Source organism: Neofelis nebulosa, chromosome 3 (assembly GCF_028018385.1).
Source record: "Neofelis nebulosa isolate mNeoNeb1 chromosome 3, mNeoNeb1.pri, whole genome shotgun sequence".
NCBI lineage: Eukaryota > Metazoa > Chordata > Mammalia > Carnivora > Felidae > Neofelis > Neofelis nebulosa.
In genome coordinates this window covers 174,753,874-174,767,947 of record NC_080784.1, presented here as the reverse complement: position 1 = coordinate 174,767,947, position 14,074 = coordinate 174,753,874, and the positions used below count along the sequence as shown (strand labels likewise).

The window sequence follows — 14,074 nt, the reverse complement described above, 5'->3', positions numbered from 1 at the left end:
GAAAACACCCAAGAAAAAAGCTGACTTATCCCAGGCATATCTGAGCCTAAAAGAATCTCATTATCCCTTTAAACAGCTTCTATAGGAAAATAACACTTTTAACAGAAGAAAAAAAAAACAAACCTGGCAGAATAGCCTTTGAGAATGTATAAACCAGTATCTTTTAGGACACACTGGATTTTGCAAAAATATGCTCAGATGTGTATATATTTTTTCTTTAAGTGACTTGTATCTGCATAGTTATTTTGGGTCTGAGTCCCCTTAAAGTCCCCATTATTAGCTTCACCTTTGCCTGAGTCAGTCCAGTGGTTGTAACCCGGCAGGTAGGGTGGTGTGACCAGGAGGGACAAAGAGAAGAGGAAGAAGCCAGTGGTTCTGCCAGCTGCTTAGCTGGCACCTCTGCTTTGAAGGACCACACCACTGAGTTTATGTACTCAGAAAAGACATCTCTGTCTTTGATGCTACTTCTTTTTCTCATCCATTCTGATGTACAGACTAGAGGTCACTGAGTTGAGACTTCCTGCGGGATCCACTCTACAACATCCATGAGTGATGATTCCCAGACTTACTTGAACATTGGAGATTAGACTAGACTCTCTAAGGCCTCTACCAGCCCCATGACACCACGTGTTGTGCCTAGGAATCTGAGTGGTGCAACTATCTTCGGGATGCCTACAGTCTAGTTGGAGAAAGGAGTGTTGTATAAAAGTAATTATGGCATGTCTTATGGTACTAGATAGGACAGACACAAGGGAAGCCTTAGATGGGGCACTTAAATCGGTCTTCAGGAGGTGGGGATGTCTTCAGCCTCAATTTAGAGATGTTTTTCTTAAGTGCTGGAAAGGAGTGACATTTATTTCCAGAGATTTTCTGGGAAGTTATTAGATACTGGCCCATCAGCTCCTGTAAGATCCAATCTAGACCAAATTTCCCTAAGTTCTTGACACCAAGAAGTGTTACCCAGAGTGGGGAAAAAAAGTCATCTCTACTGTTCAACGCCAATACATAAGTCCAATTATGAAAGTAAAGAATTCTAATGTTACCACTAAAGGTACTCGCAAAGGAAAACATAGACAACCACTGGTTAGTTCTCTCCCTAGGAAAGGAAAAACAGAATAGATTTTGAGCCATAAAATTGCTGTCAAGGGAAACAAAGAAGAGAGAACATAGACCAAGACTCACAGATGGCAGATTTTTGCCACTTAAATAAGTAGAGTTTGCTTCTGTTTTTGTTGTTGTTGTCATTGTTGTTTTCTTGTTTTGTTTTTGAGTATTTCCTCCTTGAAGACCACTCTACCTGATGGCACTCAGTTTTTGGCTTTGGTGGATGCTGGTGCCATTTGGCCATAGAGGGCAGTACCTCCTAAATCTGGTGGTATATTGGAATAACCTGGGGAGCTTGTTAAAAATTCCGATTCCCTGGCTCTGCACTGAGATTCTTATTCAAAAGATCACAGTGGAAGCTAAGACTGTATTTTAGAAATGTTTTTTATTTGTTTGAGAAAGAAAAGGAGGAGCAGAGAGAGAATCCCAAGCAGGCTCTGCACCGTCAGCACAGAGCCCCACACGGGGCTCAATTCCATGACTCTGGGATTATGACCTGAGCTGAAACCAAGAATCAGATGCTTAACTGAGCCACCCAGGCTCCCCAAGACTCTGTATTTTTAATAAGTTCCTCCAAATGATACTCTTGCAGTCTGTAGACCAGTGTTTGGGAACCACTAATACTAGGACATGGAAACAGCTAGTTGAAGAATCGGGTGAGATTGAGAAGATGGTGAGTTCAGTATTGAACATGCCATGGGACATCCAAGTGAAGGTATTGTGTGGGCAGTTGGTTATAACACCCTGGAGCCCGGGAGAGAAATTTAGAAGCCATTAATATTTGGATGTTATTTAAGAAATGGGAGTGGGTGAGATTATCTAAGTGGTATATGTAAATAAAGAAACACAGAGGCCAAGGAGTTGGCCCTGGAAGTTTCCTGCCCCTAAGCCAACTTGGCTCTTAGATTCTTTTTGATATGTTGTGGTAGCCAGTAAAGTAGTTGAGACAGCGAGAGTTACCTCTTGTCTTCACGATCTTACCATCACATTCTATAAGGGAAATCAGTCACAGATCTCATTGTACCACACCGACATTTTAAAATTGAACATTAATTAATAAGAAAATTAAAAACAGATCATGAGAACTGTTTTCATGTAGACTTGAGAATGTCCCATCGTTCTGTCCTTTCAGGTGCTTTGGCCACCACCCTGAATGAGTTTCACTTAAGACAAATGCCTAGAACTCTAGAGGCAGGGTTTTCTTCCCTTAGAGCTGGCATCAAAAACTAGAATTCCCTGATGTTCAGAGCTAGCTAAAACACCATTTAGCACAGGGCAAAAACCTTTCTTAGGTGCTATTAATAAAAAGAGAGGCCCTAAAATAAATGTAACCGTTTGTAAACCTTGAATACCTTTAATATCACCATGTAGAACCCCTTTCAGATATTCAGAATGCTATTTAATAAATAGTTCATCAGTTAAAACCCACTTCTGCAATTCAGTATGCTAATTAGCAAAGCATCAGCTGTTAATAAAGACACAGATAATGGAAATGCTCATTATATATGTCTCTGGAGTATGGCTTTCATGATTAGGATGCCAGCTGACCACCCTGAACTCCAGCATATTTTATTAGGATGCGGGAAGCACTTGGATTGTAACTTAATTAAGGCATTCCCCCTAATATCACAATATGCATTTGGTGACTTTCTAACATAAACTGAAATCATAAAAGATGGACCCAAAAAAGTAAGAGTCAGAAGATAGGGCATGGAAGCCATGAGTATAGAGCATTTTAAGAAGGTCAAAGTAGTTAAGCTTCAGATGCTAGTGAAAGGTCAAGAAATAAAATGACTGCAATGACTCCATGACTTTGGCCACAAGAAAGCCATTGTGGCATTGATGAGAATGGTTTCATGAAGCATGGTGGCTGTGAGAGAATACTGTGGCAGGTGGAGTAATGGAGGGGGGTAGATACAGCAGGTAGGCACTTTTTGTAAGAAGTGAAGAAGCAAGATGTGGGGCAGAAACCAGATAAGTTTGAGAGAAACTTTCCGTCCTTGTGATTTTCATTTGTAGGTTTGGAGACGGAGGAAGCACGTACATGGTTAAATATGGGAAGTAGCGGTAGAGAAAGGTTGAAAAGCCAGGAGAGAAGGGAAGACCAACCTATCCAGGCCCAGCGGTGTTCATGTGGAGGTGATAATTTTAACTGAGAAGACATCGCTTCCATAATGCTAGACGGGAAGGAAGTAATTGTGAGTGGGGGGTGCAGTTAGGTCGAATTTGTATTTAGATGGGTATTTGGTGTAGGCTGGTGTGTATTTTGTACATAAAAAGGACTACTCAGGCTTTTAATTTAGTTTTAAACAATTAGTGTTCAATGTATTAAGGTTATAAATTCAAAAATGCAATTCTTCCTAGACTTTATGTTCGTCTCACGAATCTTTTTCTATTTGGAAGTCTAGCAATATTGAACACTTTCAAGGGACTTTTGATGAATGGTTGGTCCTTTTTACCAACTTAAATATGTTCAAATATTTTTAAATTGTGTCTATATGAATTTAATGTATTCTGTTTTCTGTTTAAGTACCTCATTTATCTACTCAGAACCTTGCTGAGTGCATAGGAAGTGCGATAAATCTATTAAATAATGGGTTGGACCTAAAGACCTGTTAGATGCCAAGACTATGCATCAACTTAGGAAGATTTCAATTAAAATCATAAGTCTAATCATTCAATTATTCATTTTAAATTGTCTTTTTAAAGTTTCACTCTAATTTTTTAAACAATTGTGCAGAAAAGACCAAATATGCATAGAAATATTAATAGCATGACTTTGATGCTTTAAACCTTTCTATATTTAATTTTAAACATTCTCAGAGTTGAATTATGCATACTCACCAAGGAAAAAAATTACCTGGAAATAACTGAGGCCATTTTTAAGCAAATATTTTGACAGAACTTCAGGCATCCAGAGCAATTTACATCTTCCCTGAATGTCACACTGAGCCCCTTTTTAGAGCAGCTATGTCATGAGTAACAAAACTTAAAAAGGGTTTGGTCTCACAGTTGCAAGCTGTGTGTAGTACCTAATTCTTGATTTACTTAAGACATAGGATAACCAGGTTGATCTTTGATCTTTACAACAGGTACCTATGTTACTATCTAATTGTTAAAGTCCTTTGAATTCAATGGAATTCTAATATTTGTACATTTTTTCCTGTCTAATGATACATGTAAATTTGATAGCGTAAAATAAATTAATGTATTTTTTATTTAATGATAAGGACCTTTAAATGGAACACCAGATATGTAAATATCTTTTCTACTTAAAGAACTTTGAACGTGATGGAATCCTGCATTCTTTGTATTCTTAGGACCACACAACAGCTGTGGATGTTTAAATGATCTCCAGTTGAGGGGTGCCTGGGTGGCTCAGTCGGTTGAGCGTCTGACTTCAGCTCAGGTCACGGTCTCATGGTTCATGGGTTCGAGCCCTGCATCGGGCTCTGTGCTGACAGCTCAGAGCCTGGAGCCTGCTTTGGATTCTGTGTCTCCCCTCTCTCTGTGCCCCTCCCCTGCTCATGCTCTATCTCTCTCTGTCTCTCAAAAGTGAATAAAAATTAAAAAAAAATTTTTTTAATGATCTCCAGTTGAGTTTTGGGTATCCCTCTTGATCAAGCCAAGTCTGATTTTGCTCTTGAAATGAAGTCATTCTTCTGAGAGTTTATGAGCAGGAACAGGAAGTTAAGAGAGTTTCCATCTGGTGGCTTCTGTGTTCTCTGTGAATTAGGATGTGAAGCTGACTGTTTGTTTGCTTTAAGTTTATTTATTTATTTTGAGAGAGCGAAAGAGAGAGAGAGAGAGAGAGAGAGAGAGAGAGAGAACAAGTGTGGGAGAGGGGCAGAGAGAGAGAGAGGGAAAGAGAAATCCCAAGCAAGCTTCATACTGTCAGCGTGGAGCCTGACACGGAGCTCTACCTTGAGATCATGACTTGAACTGAAACCAAGAGTTGGACTTAACCAACTGAGCAACCAGGCACCCCAAAGCTGTCTGTTAAAGGAGGTGAGGGTTACATGGGGTGAAGGTGAGAAAAAGTTTTAAAATAACCATATTTGTTTAATGAAAGGTCTGAGCAGATCCATGCCCCCTACTTTATAGACTCATAAGCCATTTAAAGCAGAGACAATACTCAAGATGAGAATTCATGTTGAACATTTAGTTTATATGGTTTTTATATCAAATGTGCACATTTAGTCGTTTGAGTATTTGCCATTGATAACAAATTTTCTTTGCAGCTGATCACGAGGTCACAGCTCAATGTCAAAGGAGCTTTATTAATAAAGCAATTGAAGCATTTATACTGCAAAATATTCTAGACTCATTTAACATTTATTTTCATTTGCTAGTCAATTACCAGCTGTCAGAGCATATTAAGTATTATAAATCTGAGTCAAAAGCTGTCACCCCTAAGTGTATTAACTCTCCCTAATCACATAGGTAGTGATTTGTCCTGTAAAAGAATGATATTAATCACCAACTTACATCTGTCTTCATGATGGTATAAAATTGCCACTGGCTTCCATTGCAAAAGTGAAGTAAATCAATGTAGACACCAAAAATGAAAGCAGACAGTCATGAATCCTGAGTATTTCCATTCATGTTAACAAGCTCCTCATTGTTTCCAGGCAGAAATAAATGTCAGCCAACTTTCAAAGCTTTTTTGCTTCTTAGTGTTAAAAATGTAGATGATGATGATCACTAGTTAACATTGATGGAGTTTTTATTATGTGCCAGGCATTATGCTCAAAGTTTTATATGAATTATTTCTTTTAACATTCACAATAATCCTGTGAGTTTATTGGCTCTTATCTTTATGGTTCTTACACTACCATACCTTTCATTTCATAATGAATAAATGATAGCTTGAAAGACTTGAATAACTTGCCCAAAATGGGAGAGCCTGGAGTCAAACCCAAGCAATTTAATTCCATAACCTCTCCTCTTGACCAGTATTCTACAGTGATGGATGGTGTTTGATATTGAAGAAAATGGGTGAACTTCAGTCATTTATTCAACAAATAAATGTGTTAAGTACTCATTGTATGCCATGTACTCTTCCAGGCCCTGGGGATATACCAGTGAACAAAACATTTAAAAAAGAAACAGACGGACAGACTTACTGACTATGCAGGAATCTCATGGAACCCAAAGATAGCAATGCAGTAGGGCCTTGAAGAGGGACAGGAACCAGGGGCTGAGAAGCTGTCAGGAATTCAACAGCTTCTCTCCGCATATCTCCTTCATCTGCTCACTCTGATTTCTCTTCATCTGTAGTCACCATGATGGATAGAATATGGTCCCCTATGCGGCCTGACTTTTCATCTTCTATTCAAGCAGCCAGCTCAAGCTGAACCAGAGTCCCTCAATCTCAATCCAAATACTTAGGCAGAAGAAGTTAAATCCACAGAGCCCGGGGACAGTGAGAGATATAGTTACAGTGGTCACTGTGAGTGGAGTGGACACCTCGAACGGCACCTACCTCAAAAGGCTAGCTGTTGCTGCTGCCCATCCCTCAGCTTACTGGTGCTCTTCTAGACACTTTGCCCGTCATCCCTCAGAACTCCCTCCTGTCACCCCAGAGGTTAGTTGCCTCTAACCTGGAAGAGGACATTTGCTTACCTATGTTAAAGTTGCCCAAGTTTTGGGGCGCCTGGGTGGCTCAGTCGGTTAAGCGTCTGACTTCAGCTCAGGTCATGATCTCGCGGTCCGTGAGTTCGAGCCCCGCGTCGGGCTCTGTGCTGACAGCTCAGAGCCTGGAGCCTGTTTCAGATTCTGTGTCTCCCTCTCTCTGACCCTCCCCTGTTCATGCTCTGTCTCCCCCTGTCTCAAAAATAAATAAAACGTTAAAAAAAAAAAAAAAAAAAAGTTGCCCAAGTTTTAAACTTTTTCAAATCACTTTGCACCCTAATATAGTAAATGTTTTCCCCCTCACAAGCCTCATCCCTATCTTCCAGATAATGGGATATTTGGGTCTTTGTTAACATCAAACTTACTTCAAGCAGAGCCCTCAGAAGCCAACACCACTACTAATCAATTTTGTTCCAAAGGATGCATTGAAATGTGGGTCGGTGTATTCTGCTATGGCCCTTATAAATGCGAAGCCAGGGAGATATGGTTATTTTTTTTTAACTTTCTTTTTGTTTCAAACCAATGGGTGTTTTTTCACTCATGCGTGTACTGAATTGCTAACCTTGGGGCTAATTTGTTTTTCTCCAGGCTGTGGATTCCCCATCACATGGAGGGGGATGGGCAGGCTGGGGCTCCTGGGGCAAATCTCTGCTCTCATCAGCATCTGCCACAGTAGGTAAGAATTATATGTTGCATTTGAATGGATAAAGTTCAGAAGCCTAATAATAGCATTTGACATTTTGATCATACCATGTACTGATAGAGTTTAACATTAGCCCATGAGATAATAAGAGCAAATCATTTTTAGTGCTTGCAGCTCTAAGTACTTCATGTATATTGATACATTTTTTCCTCAGAATAACCCTACAAAAGAGGTATTTTGGGGGGGCATCTGGGTGGCTTAGTCAGTTATGTGTCCAACTTCGGCTCAGGTCATGATCTCACGGTTCGTTTGTTCCACCCCGATGTCGGGCTCTGTGCTGACAGCACAGAGCCTGGAGCCTGTTTCAGATTCTATGTCTCCCTCTCTCTCTGACCCTTCCCCACTTGCACTCTGTCTCCGTCTCTCTCTCTCTCAAAAATAAATAACCACTTAAAAAATAAAATAAAATCTTAAAAAAAAAAAAGTCAAAAGTAGCTGCGCTGAGATTTGAACCTAGTAGTATAGATTTAACCACTATATTATATTGCCCCTTAAAATGTAAGATTTGGGCTCTTATAATATATTCTTAAAGTTTTGTCCTTATCATCCCACCAGAATGTTTTAAACAACTAACCTACTCTGTGAAAAGATTTGAGGTATTTCAATAAAATATGCAGGTATGAAGGATAGAGTAAATATCCCAAGGCTGATAGAGTTAACTGTAATTGAACATTGACCTTGACTCTGAGCTTCTTGGCTGCCAGTAGATTATCAATTTTTCATTGAATGATAAACCAAAACTTAGTTTATCTAGATAAATTTATTTTCCTGGTGTTAAATTTTTGAAGACATTTCTTGTATCAGCTCTGTGTGTACAAAGAGAAAATATAATGGACAGTGTCTTCATCAACATAGGTTTGGCAAGTATTCTTCATTGACCAATTCTTTTTTTTTAATTTTTTCTTTTACATTTATTTATTTTTGAGAAACAGAGTGAGACAAAGGGTGAGCGGGGGAGGGGCAGAGAGAGAAGGAGACACAGAATCTGAAGCAGGCTCCAGGCTCTGAGCAAGCGGTCAGCACAGAGCCTGATGTGGGGCTCGAACCCACGAACTGTGAGATCATGACCTGAGCTGAAGTTGGACGCTCAACCGACTGGGCCACCCACGTGCCCCTCGTGTGACCAGTTCTTATGTGCATCTTTCATGAAAACTGAAGGAAGAACAGCAACATGTCTAAGATAATTTAGCAAAGGCATTTCATCTTGAAGGTGGAGCAAATGAGGAGCAGGACAGGGAAGCAGCAGGTAATGTGGCTTTCAGATCATCTAAGTCAAGTGTTCTCAAGGTGTACTCCATGGCTATAAGGATCTTGTAATGGGCCATAAACTGGTCCAATTCACTGGATAGGAGGGATAGAAAGGTCCAAGGTCTTTTGCCCCACTGTGATGGACCATGGTCCCAGTTAAAGGGCCAGCTGTCCAATTTGATAGAATTTAGACTGTCTGGAAGAATTAGATAGACTTCATTCCTCTCTTTTCGTGTCTGGAATATCAGGGAACTCTGGCAAGAAGGAGATGGTGGTCAAATAAACGTTGGCCTTTGGGGAGGGCCCGGAGAGCAGATTTTTTTCTGTTGCTGATTTAAGGGGCCAGGTATGTTGTGGATTCTACATACACATGTGGAAAAATCAACCGAGTTGAAGTAGAGGAACCTGTTTGGTTTTCCAAACAGGAAAGAGTCTCTTCAAGAGAGTGAAGACAGGTACCTGCAGCCATCTTGCTTCCTAGGGAAAACATTTGAGCTTTTAGTGGCTCTCAGGTGGATCTTGCCACTGACAATATGTAGGAATGACATGCTTTCTGACCCCAAAACTAAAAATGTGAAGTCCAGAAGTTGACATTTGTTAAATCGTGGAACAGTAAATAATATGGTTTCCAAATTACACAGCTCTCCTCATGGTTTATGTCATAAAACATTACAGTCTCCGGGATGCTTCCAATAGTGGTAATGGTGTCCACATCTGCCCTGGCTTATAATGAATTTGGTGCTTTGAAAAGTTCTATTATAGACAAAGGATTTGCTTTCTTGTTAAAAATTTAAATATAAGTTCCTTCCACAGTAAACACTGAAATCAACTGCCCTGTGGGGAGCAGTTCAGGTGTTTTTTGTACACTCAAAAGAGCACCTACCTGAATCTGCTCTGTCCCCAGTTCAGTCTGTCATTGTTTCTCACCAATCAGTGGCTACACCTGATCATTTGACTTTGTGCTTCACTGGATCCATATGAAGTTTTCTATCCACCAACCGCCAGCCTGTTAAACTTACTACTCCGTTATCTTCTTAGGTGTCCTGTCGTAATCTGACCTTTGTACATATATAGCCTAGTGCAGCTGTGGTCCAGTGGACTATGTTCCAAGGCCTCTGGGATTTGTTGCCCAGTTCATATGTAACCAGTAGACGATGCTGGCTTTACTGCTTAAAAAGCAGGATGTGATTCTTGTGGCAGGTCCCACCCCATACTGGTAGGCACTCATCTTTTAATTTGACCTGAAGTCAGTGTGTTAATCTATAACCTATGCTTGTATTTGGTGTTACTCTTGAAGTTTCCCTGTGTCTAAGGCACCATGAAGATAATAGATGTTGGATCTTGTTAATGTTACAACCACTTTAAATTTCTGGTAGTTCTCACCTGGCTTTGTACACTGATTTAAAAAAGCCTAGAGGCGCCTGGGTGGCTCAATAGGTTAAGCATCCGACTTCGGCTCAGGTCATGATCTCATGGTCTGTAAATTCAAGCCCCGCATCGGGCTCCATGCTGACAGCTCAGAGCCTGGAGCCTGCTTCGGATTCTGTGTCTCTTCTCTCTCTGCCCCTCCCCCCCCCCCCCCCCCCGCACTTACTCTGTCTCCGTGTCTCTCTCTCTCTCTCTCTCTCTCTCTCTCTCTCTCAGAAATAAACATTAAAAAATTTAAAAAAAGAAAAGAAAGCCTAGAGATATAACTGCTGTGGACCAGCAGGATCGCTATGCCCGTCACTGTGGCCACTTTCTCTTTTATGGTTAGTGGAGATATGGTTCATCTGAGATTGGCATTTGCACATTGCCCCATAAAATAGCGGAATGAAGTTCAGTATAACCTCTTGTATTTGTTTCTATTGCTGTATGCCAAATTACCACAAATTTAGAGGCTTAAAACAATGTATCTTAATTATCTCGGTTTCCGTGGGTCAGGAGTTCAGGTCGGGGATTCCTGGGTTCTCTGCTCAGTGACTTTACCAGGCTGAAATCAGCTGTGCCAGCTAGCTGCATTCTCATTTGATAGTCAGGGTCGTCTTGCAAGGTTGTTCAAGTTGTGGGCAAAATTCGATTCCTTGAGGTTGTAGGGCTGACACCCCCATTTTCTTGCTGGGGATTGGCCAGGGTCACTCTCAGCTCCTCCAGGCTGCCTTCAGGGCCTTCTTCAAAGCCAACAGGATAATCTCACCCACACTTCAAATCTCTCCCGTTAGGAAGGGCCTAGTCCCTTTTAAAGGCTCACCTGATAAAACTCAGGCCCACCCAGGATGATCTCCTTTGATACACTCAAATTCAATGGATTAAGGGCCTTAATTATAACTGAAAAATCCCTTCACCTTTGCCATACAACTGTCACCTAACCATGGGAGTGAAAGCCCAACATTTTCACGATGACCCTGCTGTGCTCAGAGGGGAGGGGATTACCCAGGGTGTGTACACCAGGTAGCAGAATCTCGCCCTTCCTACCCTACCCTACCACATTTCCCTTTTCTGTTTGAAATCCTCATCATTTACACCACTAAGTCCAGAAACTTCGTATTTTTTGTGCCTCTAGCTACATGCTGGAATTGTTAGAAGCATTTAAATCTTGGCATTCTTCTCATTTGCAACCAGCAATGGCCCAAAGGCACATGAGGGAGCTCAAGCAAATTTTGAAATGTTGATGCTTCTCCTTAGAATCCTATTAGATAAATTGGAACTATTTTTAGAAGAGTAGAGCCTAAACTGGCCCATCACCACTGGTCATCGCACCCCGAATAAATGCAATAGCAATAACACTGAATACCATCCCTAAGTTACTCCTAAGGCATATTTTGGAGATTTCTGGCCAAGATATGCTGTGACTCTGTGTAGTAATAGTACCTAAAGTAATAGCAGTACATACTTTAAAACTGGGTAAGTATCTCCATGGATGTGATAGAGAACTAAAACTTGTAGCATAAGGGGGTGGGGGTGGGGGGCTGAAGTTACGGGTTCCAAGGCTGGAGACAGGCAATGGTGATAGTTGGGAGATTGACTCCCAAAAGATAATATGGATCACAAGCGTCCCACAAATGGAGAAGTGCCATAGCCTGGCTCACAGGCTGAAACACAGGGTTGGAGTAAAGTTTAAAAAGTCCTGGGTGCCATGCTGGATTGTCGTCTTTATTAAGCTGCTACCTAGGGAATGAGAGAAGCAAGTCAGGGACACCTTCTGTTATGTACGGCATAATATCCACCCAAGACTTTGTAGCACTAATAGTTTATTATCACAAGGAAAAGAGACATTGGAAAACAGAGCACTCCCAGCAGTAGATGAGCTCTTGAAGGTTTATAAATTGCCTGTGGAAAGTAAAGAAAGAAAATTGACTCCTGCTCAGAAAGCTCATGTTACCCCCAGGGTAATTCTGGTTGCAGACACAGAAGTGCAAAACACGTAGTTGGTAACAAAACACAGAGCTGTCAATTGAGCACTAGAAACAGAAGCCAATACTTCTTACACTTGTTGAAAAACTGCAGTCACAGTAGTTGGAACTGTTCAGAGTTTGCAGGAGAGTACTTGGAGAATTGAAACATTGGAAGGTGGTTCTCTCTTAGAAAGGGCGCTGGACCAGGAATCATAAAGATCTGAGACCTGGTCCTGACTGTTACTAACTTGTAATCTCAGAGGACAGTCACTTACTACAACACCATGCACCTTATTTGGATTAGATTCCTTATTTGGAAAAGTATGGGTGGGGGGACTTAAGAAATTCTGATTCCTTCCACCTTCCAGAATATGATGATTCGTTAGTCTATGACTATATATAGAAGGAGAAAGATATTTATAACCCCTATGCTAAATGGGAAAATGCAAAAAATGATTCACTTTTTGCTACTTTGTATTTTCGTATTTTGTCTTTTGCCTCACTACTTTGACCCCAAGGTTAAGGGAAAATGAGAAAAAATGGCCTCCCAATACTTGATATAAAATCAAACAGTTCTCAGCCAACAATTATTTTTGGAGAGACTATAACTCTTACATTAGCTCCATCCACAGCTACACTGTCGTCATGTTCTAAGAAGATTTGATCACATGCCACCCGTGTCTTTGGACAAGTTCATAAAATGAAATTAAAATTGTTATCATTTGAGATCCAGGCCGAAGCCGGAATGAAAAAGGAAAATATAAAAAATAATGATTTTGATCATCATTTCAAAGCGATGCTGTGAGAACCAGATGTGATTTCCCGCCAGCATCTGAGAGGCCTGACTTTTTCCTACACGGTAGACTGGTAATCAAAATGAAAGTCAACAATGCTGAAACATATACAGATAGAGCAAGGTACAAATTGTATAGTAGAATACAGCAACTTGTTTCTAGATATTACAAAAGTCCTAAATGGTTTTTTTTTAAATCCAGTTTTGACAGTTTTATAAGTCTAAACACCCTTTGCAGGATACCTGAGGAGAGAGAGGTGTATCTGATGTGTATATTTTTACCTTTTCAAAATTACCATTGTTCCCCTTTCCCATCCTCTTCCAAGTTATACAGTTTTCCCCTTTTGCACGTTTTGATGAAACCCTTCCACCAGCACTGTCAGAAATAATGACAGCGTTTAGTCCAGAGAATGGCAAACTTGTCAAAATGATACTACAGTGAGAACCCTTAACTGGGTAAATCACTATCGATATCACATGGATTCATTTCTGAAGGTGACATCACTGATCGTGTGAAAATTCTCCAGGATCATTAATACAGACAATTATAGGATGATAGGTCAGTGCATAGAGTTTGTTCACAATCTATGAATAAGACCGAGGGGTTAATGAATGTCTGTTTAACTGCCAGGCACATGCTATCAGTTCAGAGACATTTCTTGTCAATTTTGAACCTAAAAAGAAGTGAGTATCTGACTACGGAGTGGACACCAAGCCTTAGAAGGAAGGCTTTCCCAGAAGGAAGGTGGAATGGATCCTCCTTTTGCTGCACTGATATTTGCTTTAGTTGAGCACAGCCAACATCATCTGTGTTTTTCTGAACAACTACAACTCACGACTTTTTATACTATCTTGAATTCCTTGATAGAAGTTGGAGATGCAGCCAATATTTTTAAACTGTTGTATTTCTCAGGGCACCTGGGTGGCTCAGTCGGTTAGGCATCCGACTTTAGCTTAAGTCATGATCTCACCTTTGGTGAGTTCGAGCCCCGTGTCAGGCTCTGTGCTGATAGCACAGAGCCTGGATCTTCTTCAGATTCTGTGTCTCCTTCTCTCTGCCCTCTCTCATTTATATTCTGTCTTTCTCTGTGTCTCAAAAATAAATAAATGAACAAACAAACATTGAAAAAAAAAAGTTTTAACTGCTGTATTTCTCAAAAACTCACCCAGAGTTTAAACTGATGCAACTTTCAGAAGAGCAATTAGCATTATCCGTAA

At 40.6% G+C, this 14,074-nt stretch overlaps 1 protein-coding gene across 5 annotated transcripts in view; it reads left to right on the top strand.

Annotated features, from left to right (window-relative positions):
• The window catches only part of FAM114A1 (family with sequence similarity 114 member A1), a 114,194-nt gene that overhangs the window by 51,377 nt on the left and 48,743 nt on the right, over window positions 1-14,074 (top strand). For all 5 annotated transcript variants that reach the window (XM_058722855.1, XM_058722853.1, XM_058722854.1 and 2 more), the window contains one exon: window positions 7,327-7,414. In XM_058722855.1, the coding sequence (XP_058578838.1) occupies window positions 7,327-7,414 (88 nt within the window). The remainder of the gene's footprint in view (window positions 1-7,326; window positions 7,415-14,074) is intronic.